This window comes from Rhinolophus sinicus, chromosome 17 (assembly GCF_057876585.1).
Source record: "Rhinolophus sinicus isolate RSI-liver-muscle chromosome 17, RSI-T2T, whole genome shotgun sequence".
Taxonomy (NCBI): Eukaryota; Metazoa; Chordata; class Mammalia; order Chiroptera; family Rhinolophidae; genus Rhinolophus; species Rhinolophus sinicus.
Window position 1 is genome coordinate 168,808,619 of NC_142517.1, and position 19,813 is coordinate 168,828,431.

Genomic DNA, 19,813 nt, shown 5'->3' on the forward strand with positions numbered 1-19,813 from the left:
TCTCTCCTGCCCTACCTCTTCCATCTAGCCTGTATTGCATGGTTTATCTCATCAACTAATCCCTCAACTTCCATCACACTCAGCCTCTGAACTCCAATCCTGGATGAATCTCAATTTACATATTTTGAAATTCATACCTATGTACCTAAGCCTGCTAAGTTAAGTCATATATCATTGTCATCAGCATTGTGAAATGGTTAAGAACATGGACTCTGGAGCCAGAGCACTGAGGCTCAGTTCCTGGCTCCTTCACTCACTAGCTGGGTACCCATAGGAAAATAGCATGACCACTTTGTGCCTCATTTTCATCTGCAAATAGGGGATAATAATCAACCATATCGCATAGGTATATTATGATGAATAAATGAGCTAATATTTATAAGGTGTTTACAGGAGTATATAACTGTCAAATATTTTACTTCTCCTTTGTAGTTTTATTTCCATTTTTAATAAGAGCTCTTCTAAACTTTCATTCTCTTTAATTCTCCAAATAATTCAGGTTCTATCTCTTCAGCAAATGATCTGGACTAATTCTTAGAGTACCAGTAGGATATTAGGTGTGAACTCCTTTAAATTATCTTCCCCTGAAAACTTAACTACATTGGTGCATTTGTATCTCCTTACCATCTAAGAGAAATAAATGACATTCTAAAATTAATTTTCCTCCTCTTCTCAAGATCTTATTCCTTCAAATACATAACCTTTTCTGTTTATATTTAATCGGTCTCTGTTTACGTGTTCCTATCTTTAACCAATAAACATGTTTTATTTCCCTGCATTCCCCCTCAAAAATAGCCAAAACTCCTTTTACAACATTAACATTTCCTTTTAGCTATTTTCCTATCTTCATCCTTTTCTTCATCAGATGGAACAGAAACATTTACTGTTTCCACCTTTACCTCTCTCATGACCGTGTTAGAGAAATGATAGCACATAATTGTAAGAAGGTCTAACATTAAAATTAATTGGGAATAAATTTAAAGGGGTCAACACTCTAGCATTTGGCTTTTTGTCAGCCTTAACCAGGCATAGATATTCATGATTTTGAATGGTCATATATTTATATAATGGCTTTCCTCCTCTTTTGTTCTGCCTTAACCAATTGATTGTTTTCGTTTTATTACTCCTGCTATTTCCTGTTGTACTCTTCTAAGGGGAATCAGCCTTACCGATTCCCACTCTAATCAAGGCTTCACTCTTAACTATTCCCCTACAATTATTTTCAAGGTCAGCAGTAACATCTCTATTGCCAAACCCAGAGATCAATTCTCAGTCTTCATTTTAACCAACTTTACAGGAAATTGGTAGAATATCCTATTTCTTCCTCTTTAAAACCTTTTTTTCAATTGTCTTCTGAACACTACTTTCTCTTAGTTCTCTTCGTGTCTTGCCAGTGATTTTTCTCAGCCTCTTTTGCTGGATTCTTCTCATTTATCTGCCCCTAAAATGTGCAGTACCCCAATACACTTTCCATAGATATCTCTTCGTTCTTCACCAATTCCCTCCTGGTGGACCCAACTAGTTTTTTGGGTGTTTTTTGTTGCTGTTGTTGTTTTTTGTTTTTTAGCTTTAGATACCATCTGTATAGGTTAATGACTCCTAAATTTATATTCCAGTCCAGATTTTCCCCTTGAATTCCTTACTTATATATCCAAATGCCTACTCAACACAATCCACTTGGATGTCTAACAAGCTTTTCAAACTTTACACAGTCAGCAAACTTATGTTCTTCCCAAAACTCCTCTACTGAAGCCTTCGCTCTATCAGTAAGAGAGAGTGTGTGAAGGGGGAACTCTCAGGAACACAACAATTAAGCTGGTAAAAGAATGAAAGTCAGTGAAAGGGACCAAAAAGTAGAAGAATCAGAAATTGCAAGATAAAGAAAAATGTTAGAATAGTCAACCCTGACAAAATCTGTAAGGATACCTATAAAATGAGTACTGAAAAGCATCCACTGGATTTGGCATTTTAGATGTCATTGATGACTATTGTCTCAATAGGTTTAGAATATCTTACTTGGGAAATAGGAAAAGGGCTAACCAGGATCACATGGAAAGATGGATGTCTGGTATCAATTCTATACTTTCCACTGCCACACACTCTTACAATATTTAAGCCAAACTTTTGTCCAGAGTTCTGGCTCTGTATTGTATTTCTGAACACTTGGAGCTACATCTCTATCAGTATGTCTTATAAGCACCTCATATTCAATAGGCACTAATGAACTCATTTCCTTTCTTCCCTCTTGTTCTCTTTACGCCCCCCCCCACAATCAACACCAAATACCCAATTCTCTCTCATGATGAATAATACCAACACCGACCAATTCACTAAAAGTAGAAAACATACCTTGGGGATGTTCTGTTTCTTCCCCTACACCTATTTCTAATCTGTCAAATCTGCTTGCAGCCACTGTCTCCCTGCTCTAACTTACTGGAGTCTTTATCAACCTACCTCTCTTTACTAATAAGCTTCTTTACTGGTTTCCTTGCCTGAAGACTTCTCATGCCCCACTCTTTCAACTATACTCATATAGTTACTAGTTACCTTTCAATAAAGCACTTTAGTTAAAAATTGAAAGCTGCTTACATCTTCCCACTGGCAATAATAAAAGCCCTTAGAATAGCACATCGTGGCCCTTGAAATTTGGTTCTTACCTACCATTCCAACCTTAGTTTATGACAGTTCCCCACTTGCCTTAGCATAATCAAATGAAGTACATTGCATGGGGCCATGCACATAATTCCCAAACTTCTTCTAGTTCTAGAATAAATAACTAGGGCTTTGAAAGTTCAAATAACTTTTTCTCCCTAAATTATAAATACAATTTCAAAAAGTTTGGAAAATCAAAGAAAAAAATTTGCCATAATATTGACATTTTTAATAGAACATTTTTGTTTATTTCCCTCCTAATATTCACCTATGAATGTACATACGAATATTTGTATAGTAAACATAATTTTAATAGTATCTAACATACTTAGCTATTCCTTTTCATGTTGCAGAGAAAAAAGTATCAAAAATTACAAAATATTATTTTGAGATGAAGAAGAAAATGAAGAAAGGAACAAAAAACAAGGGTGGGGACAAAATAGAGCTATGAATAAGGTTTAAGATGCATACCATTATGACCTACTCATCTACCATAAGTGAGCCACACATTTGGCTTTCAATTTTCTAGTAACCAATGTAAAAACAGAAACTGTGTCAGTTATCCAAGTCCCATTGCCCTTGAGATTTAAAAAAAGTCCCAGTAATTTCAACTCTTCTTGGAACACATATTGTAAAAAAGATATTTCTCCTGAGATCCTACTAAAGAGAACACAGGGTGATATACTTAACAAGTTTTGGAAAGATTCCTTATTAGAGATAATGCATTTCATTTCATGTTATTATGTGTATTGAAAATCAACATAGGCAAATGCCATTGCAGAAATCAGAGTGATTTTGTAAAAACTATCATTTTGGAAATCATTTGATACTATCAAGGCACCCAGCTCTTTGCTGGTCTGCATTAAATCATGGGTAAAGACTAATATTGAAATACTCACATATAATATTATTAAGCACAGTAGTGGCTGAATTTTTAGCTTTTAGAAAAACTTTCTGAATACTGTTTCTTTTCAAGATCGAGGTTTAAATAGTTCTTAGGTGAAACTTTCAAACTTCAGGTCCTGTATTGGGCAGTTGAAGCTTGCTTGGAAGACCAGCTTTTAGGTTGAGAAGTAAAAATTCTTACTTTTTGATCATGAACATAGCTCCCTTTGGGAAAGTCCTCTGAGTACAAGAATGTGGCTGGGCCAGGAATATCTCTCCATAGTTCTGTGTTGCTCTAAAAGAAATGGCTGTGGCTCAGCACTTGATCATCCTGAAACATAACCTGTATCATGGACAAGAAGCCACTGTCAGGACAGAATATGGGAACACAGAATGGTTTCCTATAGGCAAAGGTGTCAGACAGGCATGCATTTTATCTCCCTATTTATTTAATTTCTACTCAGACTATATCACAAAAAAATGGGCTAGATTCAGAGGAAGGAGGAGTGAAAATTGGTAGAAGAAATATGAATAACTTAAGATATGCAGATGACACGATCTTACTGGCAGAAAGTAGCAATGATTTGAAATGACTTCTGATGAAAGAGAAAGAAGAATGTCACAGCAGGACTGCAAATGAACATCAAGAAGACAAAAATCCAGACTACAGAAGAAATACACAACTTTAACAAAGACAATGAAAACATCAAAATGGTTAAAGATTTTGCTTACCTAGGTTCAGTCATCAATTCAAATGGAAACTGCAGCCAAGACGTCAAGAGATGGCTGAGACTCAGAAGGGCAGCAATGGAAGAATTAGGACAGATCATCAAGAGTAAAGATGTGTCTTTAGAGACCAAAGCTAAGATCATTCACACCCTCGTATTCCCAATTAACATGTACGGATGCGAAAGTTGGACAGTGTAGAAGGATGAGAGGAAAAAAAACTGATTCATTCGAAACATGGTGTTGGAGGAGAGCCCTACAGATAACCTAACCTCCAGAAAGACTAAGAAGTAAGTCCTGGAGCAAATTAAGCCTGAAACATCACTGGAGGCAAAAATGACAAAACTGAAGCTGCCCTACTTCGGGCACATCATGAAAAGGCAGAGTTCTTCGGAAAAGACAATAATGCTGGGAAAGATAGAAGGCAGCCGGAAAAGAGGAAAACCAAATATGAGATGGACTGACTCCATAAAAGAAGCCATAGGCATGAGTCTGCAGGAGCTGAGCAGGGCTGTTGAGGATAGGACACTCGGGACATCACTCATTCATAGAGTCGTCAGGAGTCAGAGCCGACTCAATTGGCTTTTTAACACATGAGACCCTAAAATCTTTGTTTTTACAGTCTCTTGAGTTTTTCAGATTTGATCAAATAGAAGCAGTTTTTTATCTTTGCTTTTATCAATGTTTGTAGGGCTGTTGAGATTTGGATTCTTGTCCCTAATGAATTCTGTCACTAACTAGATGGCTGACTTTAGGCAGACTAAAACTTTCTGAGCTCAGTCTTCCTTTGCTGTAAATTGAGGGAGTTGTTGTAGGCAATTGCCTTCCTACCGTGTTTCCCCCCAAATTAGACCAGGTCTTATATTAATTTTTGCTCCAAAAGATGCATTAGGGCTTATGTTCAGGGGATGTCATCCTGAAAAATCATGCTAAGGCTTATTTTCCAGTTAGATCTTATTTTCGGGGAAACACGGTAGGATTCTTTCCACTTACAAGTCACAGTGACTCTGCCCACCAGCTATAAGTGAAGATTCTCCTCTTCAGAGAAAAGTAATTGCTAATGTTTCCCTAATAATAGACCTGGAATACTCTGAGACAGTCACTTGTCTTAGTTTAGGTCAAAGCGTGGGCTTCACAGGGGAAAAGTCCTGGTTGCACTCTGCAACTTACTAGTATGTGGCCTGGCACAATTACTAACCTTTCTGAAGCTCAGTTTCCCTATCGGTAAACTGAAAATAATACAAACCCTTATAGAGTTGTGGTATTAAACGACACCCTGTAAATCTAGCTCTAAAAACATGTTCGGCACAAAACAACTACTCAATCAAAAGTATCTATTTTTAACATAGAAATATTTGCTCTTCTAATAGAATTTCTCCAAATTTAATAGCAAAACTATTATAATTACAGTACTTGAACGTTTTAAGGTGTCAACTTGGGCTGATTTGTTTTAAAAAATAATTGGAAAGACATGGACTCAGAGGATTTTTTTTTTTAAATTAAGCAAACAATCTGCATGCTGACCTTTACCCTGTAGTTCTTTTATTTAATAACAGTCTATTAATGAACACAACTTTAAGCTGCTTGATTACTACTAATGTAATCTAGGCCAAATACGTTACCTAACAGCAGTAATAAACTTTCTTACTCTAGAGAAATTTTAATGGAAGTTTTGCTTCACTTTTCTGTTTGTTTTGAAACAAAACTGTGGGGAAGTTCTTAGTTTTGAGTTCCCATCAACCGACATTTAGTCTTTTTAACCACTGATGACATGTAGATTATATTTAAATACAACTAAATGCGATAACACCATTTTTAGATGGGTGAGATAAGCTTTGAAGGCTGTATAAGTACTGTATTTTATCATTTAAAAATAAGCGCTTAACCAGAAAAAAAAGAAAAGGAAAAAAAAATTCCCCCAAATGTGGGAAATCAGAGTTCTTTGCTATGCTCTTAACTACAGCAGGAAATATGTGTTTGTTTATTATGACCCCAGTGTTTCCATAGCCAAATTAACTTTCAAACACAGTTTTCATTCTGTTTAACCAACAGTTGTCACCCTGTCTTGTGGAAACTGGTAATTCACAGGGAGTTCAAGGAGAATACTTGCATAATTACATGTACTAGAGCTTGGCTTGTGCCCACAGCTTGGTGATAGACCCTTTGTGAAGAGGGAACACTTATAACTACAGGGCCACCTACAGGGTGTGTTAATTAGCTCATTGTAACCTGCTAGGTCAACCTGTGTTGAAGATGATTTTCAGGGACTATCAAATTTTATAGCAAAAAGAGTTCTGAATTACTATTATATGTTTAAAAATGTCTCCTTTATTGATTCTAGGTTTCTCCTCCTTCATGAGATATGAGCCTCAACTGATTTGTAGAGCAGATTGTGGAAGAGTAATCACTTGCATTTCTCCTACAAAATTCCCTGGAGGATAGAGGGTGAGTAATATGTTCTATAAATAGATAAATAAGAATCTACACTGATTCATCAGCCTTTAATATTTGCATGTTAAATTTCCAAAATTTATCAAGTCGTTGCATAGACTGTTATTATATCAATTCAATTTTTAAGTTTCTTAGGAGCTAGTTTAGTATTTTTTTCTCTACAGTTCTGTTTCCTTTAATATTTCATTGTTTGATTAACTCTCATGGAACTTCACTTATTTTTAAAGCAATTTTAAAATAACTTTCTAAAAATTGCCTATAATTATTACTAATTTGTCAAAATTTATTTAATCAGAGTACATTACTAAGTAGGTACATCTTACAGCTTCTGAATTAAAGAATGACAAAAAGGGGGATTTATAACTTGCTAAACTATGAGATCCACTGGCTTAGCTCACCAGCAGAGAGCTGGTTGAAATGAAGTGTCTTTGTTTTAATGTCCCACCTGTTCAACCTTGTACTTTTGGATTACTGATGGTAAGGGAAATTGGTGGAATTGAATGTAAAGTACAGACAAAAAATGGTTTAACAGAATCCTGTCTGAGTCTAGCAAAAACCCCATTCTCTCCCGATTTTTGTCCCCCTTCAAACTTGCCAAGCCTTGTTCACTTTGGCTTTATTTTAAAAATGCATTTCTGGTGAGTGAGGAAAGGTTTTGTACTGTGTTTTCAATGACTCACCCAAAATAACTCCATTCAACTTGTAAACGGTCCTGTTCTGAATGCAGATTGTGTTTGTTCTGAGATGGGCATGAAGGAGCTGCAGAAGGGAGATTAGAGAAGGGAAATGTGGTGGGAGAGGGCAGTGCAGTTCAGCCACACATCAAAATTATTTTTTAAAAAGACATTGTGTGTTTGTATGTTTTCAAGAACCATTTGTGAGGTCTGCACCATTTGAAGCTTTTAAAGCTACATCAGTATTAGATAGATGCATGATTCACTAGTCACTAACCTGTTTTTTCTGATCCTCATAAAATGTGGAAGATATTTACTTGTAAATATATAATTCCAAATATGCAGAGTGAAATAAAAAATTTTTTAAAAGTTCTAAATGGCTTCATATAGGATGTAATCACCTATATAAGAGCTAGAAATAATCTTAAAATAGTAAGAAACTGTATATCAATAAATTGATCACAAAACAGGACAGTGTTAAAACTGGGAAATGCAATAATGACGACATCCTCCTGTTTTGCTGTATGTTGCAGAAAAATATTTACTCTCAAATGGCACAGATTGAGCATTTGACATAGATAGATATACCTCTTTAAAAGCTTTTATGATTCAAAATGTCAGATATTTAAAAGTAATATTTTAGGGCAGGCCTAAAAATAAAAGGAAAAAAGGACAGATCTAAACTTGAGCATTAAGACTTCACAGATGAATTAAAAACATTTTGGCCCTTTTATGTGTAACTATGTCCAGTTATGAGGATTTCAAAACCTCTTTTGAGTTGTTTCACACAATAGATCATACAATACATACAATAGACCAAGTAAAGCTTATTCTGTTATATAATCTTGCTTCACTCCATTGTTGATGAAGAATAGATGAGCCATCCTTACCTGTTGCTCAGAAACACCAGAGAATTGAGCCACTGAAAAGAAAACAAACTGTCTACAAGGTTTTACCATTGAGAGGGTAAATTTTGCATTATGTGGGAAACTGAAGAAATTGTGATCTGGGAATGGTCAAATGAATGCTAAAATGCCAAGTCTTCAACATGCATAAAATCGGAACGTATATAAACCTACCAGAATTATGTAAATAATTCACAAGGCCAAGTTCTTGTGGTATTGACACCTGGTTCTCTCTCTGGTGTGTCCTTGGGAAAATAAAGGAAATCAAAATACCAGATTGTTATGCTATATTAATACTTCCTTATGATGACAATGAACTAGTATAACAATCCTTGAATTTTTGCTGACGTGGAAAAGCCATAGGAACAAATAATAGGTTTAAATTACAGACCTTAAATATGCAATTTTATTATATATGCAATAAACGAAATACTTGAATGATTAATAATGACTTAAAGGAATATATCAACAAACTAATCTAAATGAGATTAACCACTTTTAATGGTTACCAGAGTAACAACTTCCTCATATTCAATTATATGATTTGTAACTAAATCTTTGAAAGTTTTTGAAAAATTTACTCCTTAACATTTTCCTTTCGTTCTCTTTTAATCTATGGCAAATGATTCCACTGTTATTCCTGGAAATGTTAGTAGTTATATTGAGGGGACCCAAAAGATTTTATGTTGAAATGAATTTTAGAAATATTGGGTTAAACAAGTTAAACCTTTCTTTGTCTTTTCTTTTTTTTTTTTTTTTTTAAGTAAATCTTGAGGACTTCTCAAGTTTCTAACATTCATTGCGACTGGGTTGGGGTAAGAGGGGAGACGTATTTAATATGTAGTAGTTTCCAAACATTTCATATAGAATTCTCTTCCTCCAGGTAATGCTATTGAAATATAAAATGCTGCTCTATTTGTTTAATCCGTAATTCTTACCTTATACCTCCCAGCTCCCTTTTGTCTAATAAAGGGTAAAAATTTGGTAAACTGCAATGCTACCATTTTCAGATCAGATTCTGAATTAAGATTTCAATGCACAGAATTAAAATTTTGATTACATAAATATTATTGAAGAAGCAATACTGTAACTAGAACCAAAATGCTTTAGCTTACCTAACAGTAAATCTTATTTTGTAATTTTGAGGTATGTCTTAAAATCTGGAAAAACAAAAAATAACTAAATTACACTGAGCATAATGTTTTACTCTTGATATAAGATTTTCCATTTAAAACTGCCTACTTTAACCAGCGTATGTTTTCTGCTCTAGCCTGAATTCATGCCATTTTTAAAAAACTCAGCTGCATAAGCATGAAGATAGATGCCACTTACTAGTTTAAGAATAATGTCCCGTATGAAATTTATTTTTGTATATTATTTAGTATAATAATTTCAATAGCTATACTGGGCACCTACTTTATTCCCTGTGATCCTCACATCACCTTGGGAAGGTAGTCATCTCCTTTTGCTATTTCACAGATGAGTAACGTGATGACCATAGATATTAGCTGTCCTGCCCTAGACCACACAACTAGAAAGTGACAGAAACATATTTCGAACTCCAGCCTGACATCAACAACCCTACTATTTCATACTACATTATGTTGGATGGAGATAGCCATATCTAATATACATTTGTTTCTTCCTCCACCTTGTAAGCATCAGTGACTCAGATATTATGCTTTCTGTAGAGCTTCTACAATGCATTTGCCATAGGTCTACAATACAGTACTTGTTTGGAAAAAATTTCTTGAAGAAGCAAACATCTAGACTCTCCTTATGTATGGTATGACATTTGTTATTGAATAAATGTAACACCTTGGGCATTTTAAAAAAAAATATCAAAGTTGAGAACACAGTTAAAACCCCTTACTTTTCAAAGTAGCTGTTTCAAGGATTTCCTTCTCTATTATTTCCATATTATCAACACTGTACACTAAATAATTATGTAGACGAAAACATACGATTGTGCTGTTGGAGATTCAATAACTGTTATATTCTAAAGTTACCCGCTGGCACTTTTCCCCTTTCTTTATTGTTTGCCTCTGGTGGTTTGGTTTTGAAATACAAAATATGGTTCATTACTGCTCTTCGCAAGAATTCTTTGTTGTTGTTTAAAAGTGTATTATTTAAACATCAACAAAACTAATTAAAAGGCAATAGGCCTTAGAGAAACGACATGAAGCAAATATTTTATCCATTCAACTGTCCATTCTGAAGAACATAAAGAATAGAAAATTTACTTCAAGAAACTCGTTGTTCCTTGTGGGATCAGCACTGTACTAAAAGTGTAAAAGCTGGAGGAAGAATACTGAGAAATGTTCTTTATTCTCACAGTTTACAATCTATCTGGGAAGTCAAACATACCCTCAGAAACCAGTCATATTATTTACTGCACAACTCAGTCCCCAAATAAATGATATAGACATTCAGTTGTATATCAGGGCATTGTGGGAGAGACGTGACTGAGACAGGGGTGGGGGGGGGATGGGGGGGTGGAGTGGAGGAAAACTTCTGGTGCAGCTGGATCCTGAAGGTCATGAAGGTATTCGACAAAGAATAGGAATGAACTTTAAAACGTGAGAATACAGTCAGCAATATCATGTGGAGACAAGGGGATTGAAGCTGGGAGCAGCAGATGGGTAGGGTGGGGTCCAGCAGGGCCCTGAAGGAAAATGGGAAGACAGTGTATAGACTTTGCTCCCTGTGGCTTTTGACCAGCCCTTTCAGTGCCTTTTCCCTCACTCTCTATCCTTTCCTACAGGGCTTATTTTGGGGAGCTATTAAACTGTTAGCCACACTTTGGCATAGGACTCTTGAAGGCTGAAAAGTCTTTAAAATTCAAAGAAAATAGTGAAACTTCAAACCAATGAGATACTATTATCACTGTTCTAGCTCCCCTTGTACGTCGCAGAATACATAGGCCCAGAATATTAAGATGCTTCTGGAAAGTTAGTCTGGATTTTGAGTATGACAAACCATTAGAAGTTTGTTTGATTTTGAATAGTATTTTATAATCTTTCTGCTAATGAGATGTTAAAAATAACAAAAGGGAATTCTCAAACTCATTTTAAAATTCATTCTGAACCTTGACATCATGTGTCTTGTAGCATCTTGTTGCTGCAAAATCCAAGCACGTATTTCTACATTTTCCTAGCTATACCTTGCTCTTTTTTTCTTTACTTCTACACGTCCAACTTCAATATGGAATTCCCAGATTAAGTATTCTTAATTCCTTTTCATGTCTAACACAATCACCATAAATAACTTTAAGCATGAAAGTAGCACTCCACGAAGCTTGGTCTTTTCCAGGTATGACCTTTTGACAAGAAGTATCAATTAGGCGCTTCTTTGTTTCATCTTTATCCACAATTCCCTGGACACAATTCTTTGGACTCCTCGAAGAATAACTTCCAGTGAGTCCAAACGGACACTTGTTTTGACGCGGTGAAGAGGGACGTTTAGTGAGACTTGGCGTTTCCACATTTTTCTCCTCCGGAATGGAGGCGAAGTTGCGAGGAAGAAAAGATTAGTAACAAACAAGTAAACAAATCTCTCCCACTCCGTGGGCCGCAAGGGGCTGCGGGTTGCTCCACGCCGCGCCCGCCGCGCCCCGCCCTGCGCGCCCCCGGCCGGAAGGGGGCGTGGGACGCCGCGGAGGGAGGGGCGCGCAGACGCGGGGCGGCCCGCCCGGTCAGGGGCGCGTCAGGAGGGAGGCGGGAGACGGGAGGCGGAGGCGGAGGCGGAGGCGGAGGCGGGAGGCGGGGGCCGGAGGGCGGGGGGCGGGGAGCGGGAGCTGGGGCCGGCCGGCGCTCGGCTCCCAGCGGCGCTTCTTAGGGCCACTCGCGCTCCTGCGCCCGGCCGGCTTCATGTGAAGCGCTGGCCCTCCGCCCCCTCCCTCCCCTTCCTTCCCTCCCTCCCTCCCGTCCCCTCCTCCTCCTCCTCCTCCTTCTCCTCCTCCTTCTCGTCCAGCGCCCGCTGCCGGGGGCCCCCAGCCCGACCCGGCGCTGACAGCAGGGGCGGGGGTCTCCGCCGCCGCCTTGTCTCGCGCAGGCTCGGGCTGGGGCAGCGGAGCCCCCGGTGCGGCCATGGACCGGCCCCTGGTGGCGTCGGTGGAGGCGGAGGAGGAACTGGAGTGGCAAGTGGCGAGTAGCAGAAGGAAGGCCTGGGCCAAGTGCCGCGGGTCCTGGCAGGCGTCGGAGACGGAGGACCTGTCCACAGAAGCGACGACGCAGGACGAGGACGAGGACGACGAGGAGGACCTCCCGGGCGCGAAGTTGCCAGCGGCCGCGGGGAGAGGTCGGTGCGCTCGGCCGGGCTGCGGCGGATGGGGGACTGGGGAAGTGCGGGCTGGCAGTCGGGGAAGTCTCGTGCGCCTTGGGCGACTCCTGTGAGTTGTGGACGATCCTCCCGGGCTTGATAGGCCGAGGGGAGAGGAGACACTTCCGACCTTTAAACACGCGCGTTTGGCAAAGCGTCTTCACTGTCAACATAGACACTCCGGGGCCATCTCATTTCTCTTCAGATGGACCCTAAGACATGTTGCCTAGGCTGCATTTTGCTCCCCGTACATTTTCTTACATGCGAGTCCCCAGGTTTACCCGGCCTTCCGAGTCCAGGGGTCGGTAACGAGCTGTCCTCTCGCTCTGCCCCGCAGGAAACGTGCCCAACGAGAAGATCGCGATATGGCTCAAGGACTGCCGGTGAGTCTTCGCTGGCGCCGCTCGCGTCCCGGAGAGAGATCCACGCAGATGGGACGCCCGAGCAGTGACTCGCCGTCCCTGTGGGTCCCATGGCCGTTGTAAGCTGTAAACCGGAAAGTCAGCCTGCGGATAGCTTCTTCCTTTAAGCGATTAGAAATGGAAGTACTGTGACCGCTGATTATTTGGTGACCGTGTTGCTTTTACAGTTAGGTGTTAGGACTTCAACTCCGGTGATGATGTTAGTTTAGCATCAGAGATCAAAAACCTAAAACATATAACCGTACCACGTTGTTATGCTTGCCTTGTTTTTATTAGAAAGGATTTTCACATTTCACACAATTTTTTATTTTGCTTTTGTTTTGGCATCTGTGTATCTGGCATCGAATCATTTCCCTTTCAAATGTGTTTTAGGTGAGCTTAATTTACTTTACAGTACACTAACTGGGCTTTAATTTTTTGTGTGTGACTTAATTCTACTTGGGAAGCTGTTAAAAACTAGCTAACTTTGTTCTTGCAGTAGTTTACTTTTTGGAAATGCATTTGTGAGATGGCAGTGGGATTCATGGAAGGGAAATAGAGCTTTGAAGGCATTCAAACTGCATAAATCTGTTTAATTATATGCTTTGGCAACTGGCACAAAGTGTTTGATAAAATACAGAGGAGTGAATCATATTGCAAGTAACCTTACTACAGGGAAATGTGCTGGTTTCACATTTTAATTCTTTTTTCCAATTTATTTGCTACTTGTAAAATTTCATATGAAAAATATTGCTTGTTAACTTTGGTTAAGGTGTTTGTGTCGCACATATTTTTTTTGCCATGCCATTTGGGCTTTTCTTAATCTTTTGTTCAAGCACCAAAGTTTTCAAAGTCTTTTGGGTGGGGGAATGGAGAAGTGATTCTCATATATTCTAGTTTATTTTTCTTCCCTAAAGATAGATAAAATATTGGCCACTACTCTGTTGATGTCTTGTTTTGATTAATTGCCTGGAACCTTCCTGAGCACACTTTATTGCAGGATTCCTTAACTTTTGTGAGTGTCATAGACGTTTTTGAGATAGGGTGAATATATGGACCTTCTCTGTAAGATGTACAAAAATAATGTTTAACAGCAAGAGAAGGAGCACATTATGTTTTTTTTTTGATGTATTGGAATTAAGATTGTATAAGAGATCATATGAAGTATCAGATCTATTTGATCCTGTCAAGTAAATAGTAAATAAGTGCATCTTTTAAGATAAATACAATAGCATTCACCAGGACAAATCATCTCTGAAAATTCCATTTTTGTTGCTAATCTCAACTTCCATAGGCAGGTTCTGTAATCTGCCGCCCCTTCCCTTGTAGGTTTCCTTCCAGTTCCCTATAGTTGCACCTGTTCTGTACAAAAGTGGCATTAATGTACCTGGGAAAGCTAGAACACATAATCTTTTAATGTTGGCTTTATTATCACAGATTTGACTGCCAGGATATATGCAACTGTATTTTTTTCCTATAGCATTTCAGGATCCTTCCCAGAGTTGGGCATCTGTCTACTTTGTACATTAAGTACACATGATCTGAAGACAGCATTTTTCTCCCTGATAATTTCTCAAATAGTCTTTGTTTTCTTATTGCTGTCCATATCCTGAGTAAAGATACTATGTTGTCTTTGCTTAAAGGAATCTTTATTTTGATAACCACTTTTTTTTTTTTTTTTTTTTTTTTTGGCTAAGTAGAAACAAATCACTTGAGTTAGCATCTAAGAAGGAACAAGTTTTTGATAGAATTTGGAAGAGAGCAATTTTAAGAATGAGAGACTTGTGTTTGAAGGAGAATGCCAGTTATATTCTTGCTTATTTGCTCCTTTCTGTTAGTGCACAGAAAAGTGGAGACATTTGCACAAAAAGTAATACAGTTTTGTCTTAAGAAAGTAGCCATTGAGAAGAAGAATGACTTTTTTGAAGGCATAAATTAGAATTTTATTAAAACTTAGCTCAAAGTTTTATTAATATCTTTATGGTAGTTGCTTGTCATTCTTTTACATATCAAAATCACTAATTTTCAAAGAATGTCCATTGCTTGTATATTTGTTTGCTTGTATATTTCACTTATTGAAATGCCAGTTAAATACCAACATTTAATTGGCATTTCAGTAATATTTATTTGAAACATTTTTATGTTGACCCTGTGTCTGACGTGAATTTTTAACAGGCATAAATTGTTATGAAAATTTTGTGTTACAAAATAGAACTTTCAAAATAAAACAATCTGTTTTTTTAATGTAGTTTCGGAAAAGAAATGAAACATTTTTGCATTTAAAAAAAGAGATTTCCAAGTTATCTGTGTTTGTACTACAAGAATGTGAAAGAATTTTAGTAATGACCAGTTCTTGGTTGATTTTCAAGCTGGCTTTTTGATAATTTTCAGAGTTTAATGAAGAATATATGTATTTTTTATTTTAAAAGCAGAAAAGTCTCCAGTTTCTGCATTTGTATCAAAAAAGATAGTAGTTGGTGTAACCGAGGTGCTGAGTGGTGCTTTAAAATGCTAGTAATAGATTTAACAGATGGGATTTAAGTAAACGATTGAGCCTTATTTCTAACTAAACTGTGACTATTTAATATTATTGAGGTAAAGATTTGCTGTCTTTTGATTGTTTCCTGTTTGTAGGGAGGAGATTGAGGGAAGCAGACATTTTCTTAATTCCTATTGTCATTGTCTTTTTTTTTCTTTCTGTTTTTGTAAAGAAAATGCTAGTTCATATCATTTGTAATTGCCATTCTTGCTCTTAATTGCTGGCAGATCAGACATATGATTAAATCATTCCTGGTAAACTGACTTGACATAAGTATTTGCTTAGTAGCATATTACTTATGTAATCCACTTGCATTCCTTGTGTGTTCTAGAGGCGAGTTAAACTGTGATTAGAAGCTTGCTTAGCTATAACCCTTTAAGTGTAAGGCTGTGCAATGACAGCTCTTTAGACAGCTTTCTAAGACTAAGGTTTATATGTTTATGTGGTTTCAGTACCCCTTTGGGAGCCTCACTGGATGAGCAAAGCAGTAGTACACCCAAGGGTAAGATAAAGTTGCCTTTCTAAATCTGTTCTTTATGAGGGTCCTGCTTCATTTGTCCTCTGAGAGAAAGTGTACATATATGAATTATAAAAGAGATATTCATGTTTAAAATATATTCTAAGATAGAAGCCAAAGGGGAGAAACCATGTCAATAAACTTTAAAAGAGTGGTGAGTTTAAGCAAATGACCAAACCTTTCCACAATGTGAAACTCATATTTTTATTGTCCAGATAAGGTTATCATAAAGACTAATTAAATATAGAAATACATGTAAACATAAGGAAAACATGTATTAAGTGAACTAGCTTTAGTGCAGCATTTCTTTGCTTACATTAACTGAAATTGCCACGCCTGAAATTTTACAACCTGTGCAAGACAGAACTCTAAAGTTCAAAGTACAACAAGAATGTGCAGGTAGTGGCAAGGCATATAAAAAACATTTACAGTATCAGGAAAATCTAGCTCGAGCTCCTGACTTAATATAAGGGGCGTAAAAAGAATGATTGCTCCAGGATCTGGTTTTCCATGAAACTCTTGGGTAAGATATGTTATCTAATTGAACATCTTCAAAGGCATAAGTATTAAATAGCCTGTAGATCGGCTTCTAAGAACTTTGCCTGGCTGCAAATCATGGCTCCTTTATGATAAAGTAAAAGTTTATACTTGCTTCTTGAAATTATATAATCAGAATAATTTCTGAGGGCATTCAGGTCTGAAACACTTTACTGTATCTTATATTTTGCTTGGTCAATTTGTTTTACTGAGACAGTGATTTTACATGGGGGGCTCAGAAAGAACAGAACAGGATAAATCTTTCAATGTTTCTTTCAGGTGTGCTTGTGAGAAATGGAGGAAGTTTTGAAGATGATTTGTCACTGGGAGCTGAAGGTTTGTTTGGAAGAACAGTGTTTTCATATAGTTTTAAAATTTAGGAAAAGAGAAAATTGAGCGCTTTCAGGTTTAAGATCCTCAGAGCTAACTTTAAAGGTCTTGAAAATGGCTCACACACATTTTACAGGACCTTTTATATGTTAATCCAGTCAGAGCCCGTAGGATACATATAGGAATGGCTCTGAAAAACCATTGTGAAAATGTCCACATGTCTTCCTTGGACTTAAATGCTTAAAGGAATTGTTTGGGGGCAAACAATGGTGATATAACTGAGGGAAGAATTGTCCCGCAGAAGGAAGGAAACTTAAATATTTATACATGAGAAGACTAAATTGAAGCTTATTTTTAGTATGAGGTAGCCTTATGTCAGACTTACAGCTGCAGCTTGTCTTTCTCTTTGCATCCAAGTGTCTCCTGTCTTTTTTCCCTTTCCTCTTTTACCAGATTTTTAGACTATGAAAGGATAAAGACAAAATAGAGTTACTAGAATTTCATTAGAAATAATTATACTGAAGTCTGCCAGACTGCATTAGCATTTTAAAAGTGTATTGTGCTGTGTTTAAGTTTTCACAGATTACATAATCTTTTCCTGTGGATTCATAATAATGCTTTCCACAATGTAAAATTAAGAATTTGTTACTATTTTATTATTTTACTGGTATTTTACTATTGGTAGCTGTATAGCTGGGTTATTGATACAGTATGCTTTTTATAAAAAAAAAGAATTAAGGATTTTATTAAATCTTTTTAAATTGTAATTTGATGAGCAGTGAATTTATCCACTGAATTTAATATCCCAGATCTTTTGCTGTTTTAAATCAATCTGTATAGTTTAGAACTTCAGTAAACATTGTTTTTATTACTATTAGTTTTTATTACTATTAGTTTTTATTACTATTAGTTTGCTCTCAAGGAATAAACTCTGTTAGGAGCTTAAACATACTGCTCTGTACTCAGTACAGTTGAACATATTGTCAAACCCTTTTTAAATGTGTTTCAGTATTACTGTGAATAACTTTGATATCTGAGTAGTTTCACAATTTGGAATTAATTTTTAAGACTTTGTTTTTTTTAGAGCAATTTTAGGTTCACAAAAAAATTGAGGGGAAGGTACAGAGATTTCCCATGTACTTCCTGCCCCCATTATGTCTAGCCTCCCCCATGACATCTCCCACTACAGTGGTACATTAGTTAAAATTGATGAACCTACAGTGAAGCATCATATTACGCAAAGTCCATAGTTTACATTAGGATTTATTCTTGGTCTTGTACATGGATTTGGATAAATGTATAATTATATGTATCCATCATTAGGATATCATATAGCATACATTAATGACATTTATTTGTTTAGAACTTGTAAGTCTGGGATAAACTTGAAAGGCAATTTTTAAAAATAAACTTATGTTAAAATGAGTAGACATTTTCCATGTACGTGCATTAAAAAATGGTTGCAACTGGAGTGAATTTTCAGCCTTAAAAAAAATCACATTAGAAATTGGTAAATACTATTGCCACACTTAAATAATGCTAAATCATGTTTTTGCTTTTAAAGTATTCTTTATTAACAGCTTTTAAATGTAATAATTAGAACCACATATACAGCATATGCTGTACATCTTCTAACTACTTATTTCTAAACTGTTAAAGAAGTTTAATTGGTTACTTATATGTCTTTTTAGCTTAAGCATTCAGTAGAAGTAGTTTTACTGGCTAACTAACAGAAATGAAAGCACCCTGCAAAAGCTACTGTTTCTGTTCTTATCGATCCGTATATTAGTTTTAATGATGAAGATTTAATGAGTCAAGACAAAAGTTTGGCATATTAGGCATTTAGCAGTAATATTGTGGTTAATTCGCTTTCTTGATAATTGTATTATAGTAGTTACTGTCCTACTAACAATTGTACTCTACATTTATTCTTTTTACTTATAGCCAATCACCTCCATGAAACTGATGCTGAAATTGAAAACAGGTATGTACTGTTTGTTTTCTTTTTAAAAATGAAGAACATTTATGAAAATAAAGTTTTATATAATCTTAATTTTGTTTGTAGCAATAATATCTTGGCCAAAGAGAGAAGACTACAGTTTCATCAGAAAGGGAGAAGTATGAATTCCACTGGATCTGGGAAAAGTAGTGGGACAGTTTCCAGGTAACTTACGAAATTATGCTGCAGTTACATTGTGTTGTATAGGTGATCTACTCTGACCACTTTCCAAACTTTGGTTTGGCTTACTGGTATGAAATCAAAAGGAATCCAAAGTGTTTCATGGTTCAGCATAACTGACAGGAGCTGCTGCTGCTTTTTTTAAAATTAAGATTGAATAAAAAGCAACAAATATGTTTATAGTGCTGCTGGAATTCATTTCTGAGTGTTTTGAGCCCTATCAGCAACTTGAAAGAGGAACTCCATAATGGAGTAAGTTCTACTTCCAAAATTCTTCATTCTGTTAGTCTTGAGTTACTATGGTATAAAAATAAGAATAAACCTTTGCAATTTAAAGCTTGATATTTAAGCATAGATTTATCTTTATACTAAACCAAAGATCTTGAAAATACATATTAGAATAAGCAAATACATGGGCCTCTGACTATTACCCAAAATATTATATTGGAATCTTGAGCATTTTCTCTGAAACAAATCAAAATTTCCATCTGTTCAAATTCTATTTCTAACAGTCCTATTTTCCTCAGTGAGTCTTAGCTTGGATTATAGGTGGTGTGAGAGAGAAGGGATAATAAATGTTCATTTCCCAATAGAATTAGAGTAAGTTACCTTTGTGTAACCCATACTCACCTTACTTCTCCTACTTCCTAAGTAGAAGTGGTTAGAGAAAAGTAAACACTTGAAAGTAAGCTCCTCC

General features: G+C 36.7%; 1 protein-coding gene across 3 annotated transcripts in view; it reads left to right on the top strand.

The window, feature by feature from the left end:
• Window positions 1–19,813, top strand: part of ITPRID2 (ITPR interacting domain containing 2) — a 92,064-nt gene that overhangs the window by 42,834 nt on the left and 29,417 nt on the right. For 2 of the 3 annotated variants that reach the window (XM_019752841.3, XM_019752842.3), the window contains exons 1-6: window positions 12,097–12,592; window positions 12,951–12,996; window positions 16,006–16,055; window positions 16,887–16,943; window positions 18,882–18,921; window positions 19,003–19,101. In XM_019752841.3, coding sequence (XP_019608400.3) covers window positions 12,382–12,592; window positions 12,951–12,996; window positions 16,006–16,055; window positions 16,887–16,943; window positions 18,882–18,921; window positions 19,003–19,101 — 503 coding nt within the window. In that variant the 5' untranslated portion in view covers window positions 12,097–12,381. Of the gene's footprint in view, window positions 1–6,604; window positions 6,709–12,096; window positions 12,593–12,950; window positions 12,997–16,005; window positions 16,056–16,886; window positions 16,944–18,881; window positions 18,922–19,002; window positions 19,102–19,813 lie in introns of those variants that run through there. The other variant, XM_074338864.2, reaches the window with a different exon arrangement.